Source organism: Acipenser ruthenus, chromosome 17 (genome assembly GCF_902713425.1).
Source record: "Acipenser ruthenus chromosome 17, fAciRut3.2 maternal haplotype, whole genome shotgun sequence".
Classification (NCBI taxonomy): Eukaryota; Metazoa; Chordata; class Actinopteri; order Acipenseriformes; family Acipenseridae; genus Acipenser; species Acipenser ruthenus.
The window spans coordinates 30,981,007-30,993,085 of record NC_081205.1 but is presented as its reverse complement, the minus strand read 5'-3'; the positions used below and the strand labels follow the sequence as shown (position 1 = coordinate 30,993,085).

At 38.4% G+C, this 12,079-nt stretch overlaps 1 protein-coding gene across 3 annotated transcripts in view; it reads right to left on the bottom strand.

Annotated features, from left to right (window-relative positions):
- Positions 1-7,305: 7,305 nt before the first annotated feature.
- Positions 7,306-12,079, bottom strand: part of LOC117423267 (SPRY domain-containing SOCS box protein 4-like) — a 42,638-nt gene continuing 37,864 nt past the window's right edge. For 2 of the 3 annotated variants that reach the window (XM_034038793.3, XM_034038792.3), the window contains exon 3: positions 7,306-8,010. In XM_034038793.3, the coding sequence (XP_033894684.1) occupies positions 7,883-8,010 (128 nt within the window). In that variant the 3' untranslated portion in view covers positions 7,306-7,882. The remainder of the gene's footprint in view (positions 8,011-12,079) is intronic. The other variant, XR_009307596.1, reaches the window with a different exon arrangement.

Genomic DNA, 12,079 nt, shown 5'->3' with positions numbered 1-12,079 from the left:
GTTTCTTCACCACTACCCTATTGATAAAGGGTTGGGTGAATTGGACACTTCTCCAGTGGTTGCTGGACTGACAGCCGGAGGCAGTCTACTGCACGCTGTTACAGACACAGATGGGGCAGTTTAGTAGTTGGAGTAATTTGTTTCAACTGCCACCTAAAAGAAAGGACATGTTATGAAAAATAATAAAAAGGAAAACAAATTCTTTCAGCAAATAAATATAATGATCGTGGGCTTTCTGACGAGAGAGCCACAGCATTCACTACAGTAAAAATGGCTCTTATTTCCTTTCATAGTAAGCGAGTGGGTTTGTCAGTTGCATTTAAGCCAACACAGGCCAGGGGAAAAACCTGAGGTCTATTACTTTCTAATTACTGATCTAGGAGCATGATGCGACCCCCAACCTTTTGTTTAGAATAACTGACACAGTGCAAAACAGCTGAAAGGGCCAGGGGGAGATCCACCATCTTTGCACTGCAGCCTGCTGAATTCAGGTCCAAACTAATCCAGGTTCCTTAAGGCAGGAAATATAATGAAACTGCATTTTGTTATGGGATTCACTTGAAAAGCACATTTTAGATACAGGCTTCTTTCAACTGGTATACATTTTTTAAAACTGCTGTGCATGGTGATGGAGCAGCAGACCAGACAGAAGAACAACACCACAACAGAAGCTTTGTTCAGTTCTGCTGTAATTAACACACCTGCACCTTTTGGATTAGCACAGTCAAAAAAACCTGAGTAAAGTTTTCAAGTGTCTGAGTAAAACTTTTTGGCAAAGTGCAGTTACAAATAGAGAAGTCCACAGTAGAAACTATCAAAAAGCTGTTAAGATCATCATAACACGTTGTACATACATACGTTTCTCTCAATTATTAAAGCTGAATATATCCCCGATTGCTTTTTAAAAGATATACACTCTTAAAAAGGTTCTTTGTCATCATCGGCATGGGACTTAAAATCATTCTAGCGAAACAGACCAAAATGCTCCCTTGTGTCTTCATCATAAGGTTGTCCCTCCAGATGAGACTAATGGCAGTCACTTCGCAGGGCAGCAGTGTAGAGTAGTGGTTAGGGCTCTGGACTTCATCGGAGGGTCGTGGGTTCAATCCTAGGTGGGGGACACTGCTGCTGTACCCTTTAGCAAGGTACTTTACCTAGATTGCTCCAATAAAAACCCAACTGTATAAATGGGTAATTGTATGTAAAATTAACGTGATATCTTGTAACAATTGTAAGTCACCCTGGATAAGGGCGTCTGCTAAGAAATATAATAATAATAATAATAATAATAATAATAATAATAATAATAATAATAATAGAGAGGACCTTGAAATCCAATGCTGTAAATACACTGCTTATTAGAGCACCGGCATTCATCACATACTGCAAAGGAAAACAAATCCTGAATAGGCAAATGGTAACATGAAATGGATTCCAGGTTGCGTAAGTGCTGGCATTGTGAAATACAGTAGACCTAAAACACAATAAAAGATGAGGCAGGAGAACTGAGCAGCCAAGACAGGGATGCTAGAAGATAGGAAGGACTCTTATGGTTGACAGCAGGGGAAAGCAATTGTCCAGGTATATAATAAAGCACCTGTCTCACAGGGATGTGTGTTATTTTTCCTAGGCAGGTAACCTTGGCCCGGAGTCCTTGGAGAACGTGTTGAGCTCAAATCCCAACAACCTTACCAAAAGCATACTGAATGCTTGAACTTCCCCTTCATGTTTCCTGCCCTGACATTGTCTCCAGAGTATCAAGTTATAAAGGATTCGCTCCTTTCCTCCCCAAGTCTGTGTCCTGCTCAGACCACCGCGTGTGAGCTTTCTCCTGGCCTCGCTCCATCTTGGCATGTGCCTTAAGAGCATAAGGCTGAGGTATTAGGTCTGTTCTGCACAAATTGCTTTCGAATGTGCAGGCTTTTCCAGACTTGACTGGGAACCAAAAACCCAAGTACTGCACGTTTCTTAACAGAACGCTCCCATCTCGAAGGGATGAAGACTATCTTTTTGTTGTTGTTGTACTTCATCTTCTTTTAAATGTGCCGCAGGTGTATTTCAGCAGAAGAGAACCAGCATCATTGAAAGATGTGTTCCTATGTACTATGTAACTGGTTGTATAAAATGCTACCGGTGCCCTTTACTTCAGTCCGGTAGTGTGCATTCTTCTACTCATTTCCAGTACAACCATAAAGAAAAACAGTTGTCTGCCATATGCAATTTTGAAGCTAGTAAAAATGAGATTATGGCAGTTTTCTTCAGCAGTCTAGCATTCTCGGTTTCTTTAAAAACACCCTCAATATCACCCCTTGCTGGGGTATATTTACTTTTTATTTAGTTCAACAAATGGATTCATTTAATCATTTAAAATCGATAATACTGGTAATCAACCCAAAAGGACCAGGGATTATCAAAATATAGAATTTGCCCTACATTGGATGGTCAAAATTTAAATACCGTAACTGGGGAAAAAAACAAAAAAACAAAAACAAGTATATGGAATACAATCTTGTAACCAAGAATGATTTTAGGATGTGTTGCAAGTTGTCCAGATCAACAAAACACTTGGTTTGGCGCTGGTTATGACACAGTCATGAAAAAGGATCAAATAGACTATTGATTATCTGGAAAACGTTACACTGTAAACACTGTGACGTTCAAAGCTCATTTTGAAACTGCACTGTAGGCTTGAGTTTTAAATGTCTGAATTTTGACAATCTTCAAATTTTCATTCCTAGTCATTCATAATCCTATGCCAACCTAAGCAATGCTCACTTCAGGGTTTAATTCCATTAAAAAGTAAAGCGCCTCATGTTTCACACTAAATGCACTCCAGTCACACTGTCATTCTATAAAGGGAGCACATGCCATTCTAAATTGGGTGTTGTATTAAGGAGGAGTGTCATGATGCATGTATATAGTCCTAAGTTTCCCTTGACCTAAATTGAGTGCAGTCACATTTCCATGGAAACCATGTTAAAACTAATGTAGGATGACAACGAAGTTATAAAATGGCTGTAAAACCAATGTAAATTGCATTAAAATTTAACATCCTAACTCATTGAAAGGCTGCAAAGCAATATAGCAGTCCATGCATTTCAAGGGTTAAGAATATGTGCCTTTGACAAACATTCCCTGGGCCTGCTTTTCTGTCCGAGATAATAGGCTATCTAACCTAGTTTTTTTACATTACTGTTCTGGACTTGTTGAGATGGCTGCAATCTTGACACACAAAGGAAGAAACCGTTTCCTCGCTGGTTATTTTTCTTTACCTCCTCCTGTTAGTACGGTATCTCTGGAGCCATCTGCTTGCATTAAATGAGATGTTCTGAAGTGTCAGCCAGGCACATAACTAAACTTCAAAAAGGAAAAAAGAAGAGACAACTGATGAAAAAAATAAGTGCTGGAACAAGTATCCTTCTCAGTTTGAAACCATGACTTCTCAGCAATTGCTAATTAAATGCCTGTTTGAGACAATCATCATGGTGGAACTATAGGGCCATACACATTCAAAGGTTACCTTCTTGTAACCTCTGTGCCAAGTGGAGGTAATATTAAACGTTTCTGGAAATAATTAAACATACAATAAATACATATTCTTGCCCCTCCAGTCTGAATCGATTCTGCCAGTGAGATAAATAGTTGGTTAAGCACATATTCCATTTGTACTGGTTAAAGCAGCATCTTGTTGAATTATTATATTTGAAAGCAGCATCTTGTTGAATTATTATATTTTAAAACAAGCTTGAGCTTTGAGATGAAACATTTGAAAGGCTGCATATTCAGCTTCCTTGTAATTATTTCTGGAAATGAATTCACCTCAACTTAATTTCACTAACTTGCACCCAAATCAATGATCAGATCAGTGGGATGCATTTAAATACCTTCAGATTTGATTCAGAACACGCCAGCAATGGATTTCTTCTCATTTCTAGTGCTTAACAAGCGTTTTCATTAAGACATTCAAGCAACAGGTTTCAAAAGCCGAGTTCTCTATTTGGCGTAACTATATTTTTTATTTACGACTTATTTAAATGTACTTTCCTTTTGTTAAATTATATTTTCCAACAGTCGTGATAGGTTGTTTCTCACTATGAATTCCATGTTATACTTCATAAAAAGGACCAGAAAATCATCCTTCTAAGAATTACAACACTGTACAGGAGGAACATGAAATTGCAATGCAATTTAAAAAAGAAACTGCATTGCTGACTTTTAAAAGCTGTAATCTTGGCCCCAAATCCATCTTGAAACTACCCTCAGCACCTAAGTGCTTTATTGACAATCTTCCTCATACAGAAAGGAAATTAACAATAAAAGAGCCCTCAAAGCACAATGAAATCTGGGAACCAAGATCTTGGCAGTGCCAAAAAAAAAACCACACATTAAAATGGTGAAAAAAAATAAAAATAAAATATATTTCTGGATATTCTTTCCATTACATACAGTGCAAAAACAGACATTTCCACGCCCAGAACTGTTGCTCACCAAGTTACAGTGCTTTGTTATTAGTTCATCACACTGTAAAAGGGAGCGGTCAAAACACAAGGACTACTCATAGATGTAACCTGGTTACAATGCCTTCTATACTGAAGTGCAGAGAGACAGCATATAAATGAAAAACGCAAGGCAGTGTGGAAGACAAGGCATCCACACTAAGAATCAGCCAACAAAAGCAGCGAACCCTTCACCTTGAGATCTTACCACTGTGCAAAAGAGCCAGGCTCTCTCCAGCCAGCTGTTATGGACCTGGTACATTTCCCTGCAGGCACTTTGTTGGACCTAACTTTAGTCTTTCATCGTGGATTCTCAATGACCAGCTGTGCTGGGACTCCCATGGTACTGTGTCTTCACTTGGATGACGTAAGCAGTGCAAAAAACAGCATCTGCCAGTGTTGCAAATTCATGAAAATTATTACACAAAAAAAAAGGACTCCTTTTTGAAGGTCACTGTAACTGTGTAGAATAAACAACTAGAAACATCATGGGTCAGGAGCTGTGGGACTGGGTGGTAAAAGCTTACCCTTTCAAAGTGCTTCCTGTTCATGTTCGTTGAATATGGATCTCACAAAATCACAGCCAGCGAGGTAGGTGAAGGGCATTGAGGACTAAACTGCATTTTACATTTGATGCTTTAAGGCCAAGAACAACAAAAGTTAAACTCTGGAATACCCTTCAAGCCATAAAGCTTAGGTAATACTAGAGGTTTTTTGAAAAGCAACAGCACTTTGCAGAGCACCACTCCAAACCCTAAAGTCAAGCAGGTTGTGCAGACACACATTTCTAAAAGTTCACCAGCAATTGCTTCAGAGTGTGCAAATGGCACGAACCCTGGAGTGATAACTCGTAACAAATAAGGTTCAGAAACCCTTTACCCTACCTTTAACTTCAGTGACCCAGCCTTGCACTGCTCCCCTATTTGTTCTCTCCATCCCTGAAAACACAATGCTGTAGAGCAGAGGTAGATAACATCTGCACCTCCAGTCCAGATATTTGTTCCAACCATGTCCTGAATTATTAATTCAAACCCATTAAAAAGTGATAAATAAAATAAATAAAGCAGAAAACTAAAAGACCTTTGGTGCATGAAATGTAGTGCTGATTTATAGTACAGGATATACACTCTGTTGGACTCCTACGTGGACCAAGAACAATCAAAGTCAGCACACTTAACATCTCTATGTACGGTAATCAATTTCCCTTATGTCCCTGTAACTTACGGGAAAATCCTCCTAACCCATAAATAATGCAAAGCTAATGAATCAAGTCCTTGTTATTGCACATTTCCTCATGGTAAGAGATCTTCAAATCAAGTTTCATGGCACAACAGTTTATCTTTCAACTCTTTCCAACCGATAGTCACTTACTGTCAGAAATTTAACACAGCGGTGCAAACCCCCCCACCTTTGTTCAAATATATACCCATTGTTCTGAAAATACAAGGTTTTATGCTTTTACAGATGGAATATTAAAAAAAGACCAAATCCTGCCCATTTAAAAAACAACAAGTCCACTAGATGATCTGTAGCTAGTATGACCACAAATGTGGCAGCCGTTCATGAGGGATGCCGTTAGATTTCCCTCACAAGGAGTTTCCAGAACCAGTAGAAGGACCATTACAAATAAAGCTCCAACATAAACTTCTAAACATTCCTGTTATTGTACATGTGCTGCAACAAGGTTTTTTTTGGAAGCACGCACAGGAATCTCACTGGCAACTCCTCAAAACAAATGTAGCAACTTCTCTAGCTGCATAGCAGGCTAGATGCCGAAATGCAAGGTCTAAACTACAAACGATTAAGTTGAGAGTGAGTAGATGAAAAAATAAAAAGTACCATCTGTCTTTTTTTTTTCACTGAGGTCTGTTTACTTGAAACAATTCAGTTGCCCCAAGAGAACACGTTTTAAAACTAGTCAATAACTCTAATCCAAAACTGCAAGGAACTTTCTTCTACATAGAGTTACAGTGACCTTCAAGGAGGCGTTCATTCTTCAAAGAACCAAGCTGAAGCAGAACAGATTATGTTTTTATTTATTTATTTATTTATTTTTTGGTTTGTAAGACATATAAATCCAATTTCTAGAAATTACTAACAGAATGGACAATACATGATTGAAAAATGATTCATCTCCCCCACCCAATGTTTACTCATATTGTTCTGAAATTATCTACATCTTTTAAAACGTTAAATTGCTAGGTTTGGTTGCATGTTACAAAACAGATGACTAGTATTATCATTTAAAAACCAGCTGCACCATATTTACTGCACTGTGTCGGGTGGGAGTTAGTTTTTCTGTCATTTATATTGAAGCGATCCATAACTCAGAAGTAATTTAACCTGCTAATATGTTCATAAACTCGTGCACCACATTAATCCAAGTAGTATTGTGTCATTGTGATGAAAAATGTACCTGAACACAGACAATACACCGAGAAAGGTCTCCTTTTATTCACTTGTTTTATTCACATTAAAATATGCTAAAGGCAGCATTGTCCATACATTCGACTTCCTGCCAATTTAACAGCCTCAAGTTAAAAAAAAAAAAAAAAAAAAAAAAAAAAAAAAAAAAAGCAGAACTCAGGCAGATTTAAACATAGAAGAAAAAAATAAATCATAAATATATATTTATAAAACAAAAATTGTGTGGAGACACTAGAATTATTGTGCAGCTCCAAACCAGACATTATCCTGGGTACTGAGAGCATCATTAATAAAACTCCTCTCCGACTTGAAACAGATAAATAAACATTATAATAAAATCACACACAAAGTAAAAAGAGGGAGCTCATTAAAAAAAAAAAAAAAAAAAAAAAAAAAGGAAAGGAGAGACTTAAGCTTTGAAAGGTGATTTGTCTAAAGAAAGCATGGTAGTGAACAGATTCAAGGATGAAATCATGCAGAACTTCCTAGGAACTCATTTTGCTTTGAATGTATCAGAATAAATATTAAGCCCCAGCCAAATCTAGCAGGCTTCTAATTTTAAAAAAGTAATACCGTAATATATTATATTCTATGATTACAAGAGAAACGGTCTTGCAATGGAGGTAAAGACCCATACTGAAGAATTAAAAAATATTTGCTAACATAGTACTCTAATGTAGTCCTTTCTGGTGTTTGTGCGTGGGAAGCAGAGGCCTGATCCAGAACATAGGCATCTCCAGAGGGTTTGCGTCTTTTCAGCGATTCAGAGGGTGTGTGAACTCCTGCCTCCAGTACAGTAGTTCCTATTGGGCCCTGCCGATACTGATTTAGAATGACACCACATAAAATAAAAACTCAAGTGTTCACCACAGAGATGAGCAACACTCATGTGTAAACAATAGCTTCCATCGTCGTTTGCATCGATTTCGTCCAGAAGTTTTTTTTTCTTCTTTTCTTATTTACTGGTATTGTAAATAATTCTTCAGGGACTGAGGCAAGGGTAGCGATTCTATTTCCTGCAGTCGATCTCTGCCGAGCGCTAGGCGGACTGATCTCCGGCACAAGTCCATTAAGGGAAGAGGCTCCGCTGGAAAAAAGGAAAGATAATGAGTTTATAGGTTAGTATCTGAACTCGCTAGAATGCAATGGCAAGGCTAAAATCGTAAGCCAGCTAGATCTATAGGATGGTCAGCTGATCCGATTAATTGGGTTGTACCACTCAATGTGAGCAGCGATGAATATAACCCCAGCTGGTACCTATTGCTGCAGAGAGAACCACACAGGCAGTCCAAAGTTTGACCCGTGTTTACATAAACAGCTATTACTAAACAGGAGATTTTCTGGAACAGCTTTAGGGTTTTGACATTCTAAAGACCTTGGTAACTGTAGTTCGCATAATTAAAAGGTGGTAGATGGCTCACCACCTCTTGTTATGTGAATCCCCACATCACCTACATATTTAGACCCCTGCTGAATACCCAGTTTGTTCAACCTGAGGCAATTAGCGGTAGAATAACTGAAAACACACCGACACCAGTGAAATAGTCTTCTGCTTAGCAGAAGAAACAAGCTTCTAAACAATCTTCTATAAAACAGGAATGAAAACAGACTGTGTAAGAATGGATGTTTTGAGTTACTGCACTTGGCATGGAGTGTGCTAAACAACATCACATCCCTGTGCAAGGCTTTTTTATTTTTGTCAGGAAACCTTGGGTTTCCTTCCAGGCTCCAGTGATAAAACAGAGAAAAAAAATAATAATTAAAAAAAAAACAAAAAAAAAAAAACCACACACACCACAGCACACATTTCAGCAGCTAACCTCTAATGTACAGGACACGATGGTGTTGCCAAGTTTTACAATCAAATTAAGGTCGACTACTTTTCTCAGGCAAGGAATGGACACATGAAAATCTGTAAAAACACAGACACAGTTTATTGAACAAGTTTAAAATGTTCATCTTTGCAAAGCTTCTCACTAAATGTGTTGTTGAAAGCAAAACACACTGTGAAAAGTGAAAAGGGATCTAGTTAAATTACCAAAATAAGCAATTCCCCACCCCAAGCCAACTTTAATAAAGAATAAGTTACATGCAGAGCTCTTCTGAATACCTGGAAAACCTGTCATAACAAAAAGCAGTGATAAATTCTGCAGCTGTCGGGGAACAATTATGCCTTCGCTCGACTAGCGCAGTTCATGGACAAGTTTATCTTCCCTTGTCAGCTTAATACATGCATCTGAGACTAAACAGGGACAGCTTCTATTTCTCTGCCTTGCCATCTCGACAAGTCAGTATACAGGTATATAAAAATGTCAAGCAAAATATCCAGAGACTATGCCTGTATAAAAGGTTTCCTACCGAATTTAGCCAATTCTAAAAACGCTGTCTTGAGTGACTTCCACAATGGGTTTCATCAGACAGCCCACCCCCATCAAGAAAATATCACCATGACCCCCCCCAGGTCGTCGTCATGCAAAACAGCTAAAGCCACTTGTTTGACAGGGAGGCCAGACTGCCATTCTTTGCTGAGTCCGAGGACTACCGATTTCTGCAGATAAATTATCACTGCAATTAAATGCACAACCTTCAAGACTTGGGAGCATAGTTTGCTGAAAGTAAATATGATGAGGAGTAAAGTCCAGTCCAGCCAGACCATATACAGTATGTGTTTAAGAGATGCACACAAAGCAAACAAAGGAGAGACATCACTTTGGTTTAGCTATTGCCTTCATTTTTTATGACATAAGGCCATGGTTTAACACTACAATTGTCTTTGAAGCCAGCATTATATCTCTAGCAGCTCCACATAACCATAGCTGTACAGTAGCCCTTAACTCATGCATAAAACTTATTGTACTCGTTACCTTTCCAAAAAACACACAAGCCAATACAGAACAAATATTTAGTCTAAGCCAGACAGCTATGTCTCATTGGGTTTTCTCCTGCAAAAAGGCTCTAATTGGCAACAGATGGTGAAAAATAAATAAAAAATTAAATAAATAAATAAATAAATAAATAAATAAAATAGGAAAGTTCAATGAAACTCCATTCCAAAAACTTAGGACCCATAAGATTCACAGGTCATTTGATATACAATTCATGTATCGGTATCTGACAAGGTGGAAAACATAATTGTGTGGCACCAGTATCAGCTTGCAGAGTCAACAAAACACCAACAATTTCACTGGGGTTATGAATGCGACAGGGCTTTCGTTTCTGTCAACACTGCGCCAAAGTAATACATGGCTCTCATGAGCTACTCTAACAAGTCATGGATAAAAAACTGACACCACCTTCCAGGCCACTGCAAAATTGAGTCTATTGATCGTTCTCCCCACTCCCAGCTAAAGACAAGGGACAGGAAGAACAGATTAGAGAAGGCACCAAATGACAACACAGACCTGAATCACTTCTCAAAAGGTACTTTATTATTTCACTGGTACTGGGGTTTTGGTTGATATCAGTTTCACAGTTAGCTCTAAATAAATCCCATTTCCCCTTCTTTGATCTCATACAAAAAAAAGAGAGACAGATCAGTCTGGAACAACTGATTAAAGCAGATGGTCCTTGATCAAGCAAACCCTTTGATTTAAAAAAATGAAATATAACAGACTGACCCACAAGACAGGCATACTCTTTTGCAGAAGGTTCTACGGTATATTTACAGCAGTAGAGACTCCGAACTGAGCATATGTAGATAAACAGACATTAGAATTTAGTTAGGCTCTTTAGGAATGAGCAACATAGGTGCTTTATATAGGAATGCATTGCTTTAATATGACTGGCTTAAAGTCCCAGTGCAGTGCAAATGTATCATGTAAATATTTTAACGGAAGACTCTTTTGAAACTGGCTGTAACAAACAAAATATAAACACAAGCCGAGGCAATAACGGCATCATTATGAGACGTTTAGCAATAGCTGTGAGCCATGATGCACACAAAGCCATTTGCGGTTCATAATTGCTTGACCAGCTCAATCCATACTTTTCCCTCTGAAGCCAAGAACCCTGGAGAAATGATGCTTGTGTTTGAATCTCCATGCAAAACCGTTGTTTCCACTAGGGCTGAGGTTTTAACTGGATCCACACAACTCAAAGCAGCTCAAGATTAGTTATTGTAGAAAGATGCGTCTGTGTATATTTATCCTTGGAGTAAAGAGGGCAATATATAAGGAAGTAGAGCGTATCCAGGAAATGTAAAAGCTTTAATTAAAAAGTTCAGGCATTTACCGTAGGTAATAAAACACCAACAATTTAGGTGTGCAAGTTACACCCACCCACTTATATGACATGCTCTGTACAGTGATTGATTATAATGCCTTTTCAAAGAAAGCAGCCTCATCATATGACATTCAATTGCAGGAATCCCTTTCCTCCAAGCATCATAAACAGAAGAATAACATGTGACTGTTTTCTATAGAGGTTTTGCAGAATGTCTAATGTGATTCTAAGATTATTATACATTATTACTATTATTTTTTTAAACCTCAGGCAAAAGATAAGAAAGAGGGCATTAAGGACGTCCCTCTGCAGCAGGGGTCTCCAACCCTGGTCCTGGAGAGCCCCCATCCAGCAGGTTTTATAGGTGTCTTTACATTATCAATGGCTAAAGGTCTGTAACACATGTTAATCATGACTAATTAAGACAATAATTGGTTCAATTAAGTCACAGAGCTTGGTTGAAATGAAATCCAGACTACATGCTACAGGTCTACGTGTTTATTTTTTGTTAGAGATGAAAGCCTTAAAACGAGTACAAGCATAAAACGAAAGGTCTGAAGAGGGATCTGCGGTAGACATGGACTTGCCTCAAGTTACTGCCCAATTTTTCTGTGGGACCCACTATATGCAGTATTTGAATGCACCTGGCACAGGGCAGGACCTGATCAGCAGGGACACCAAATACAATCCATTTTAAAGCAAGGACCTGAAAGTCCAAGGAAGATTGCAGCAAAATAAAAACATATTTAAATAAACTCTAGTGTTTCAGTACTGTAAATGCCAGACTGTGCCCTGAAACTACACAATGTATTTGAACCACAACAGAGTCATGGAGTGTCCATTATGTATTTCTTAATCCAACCTAACTACAGTCCTCAGCAAGTGAGTGAGTGACCCATTCCTTAAAGGAGCCAGTGCAAACCAATGTCCTGATT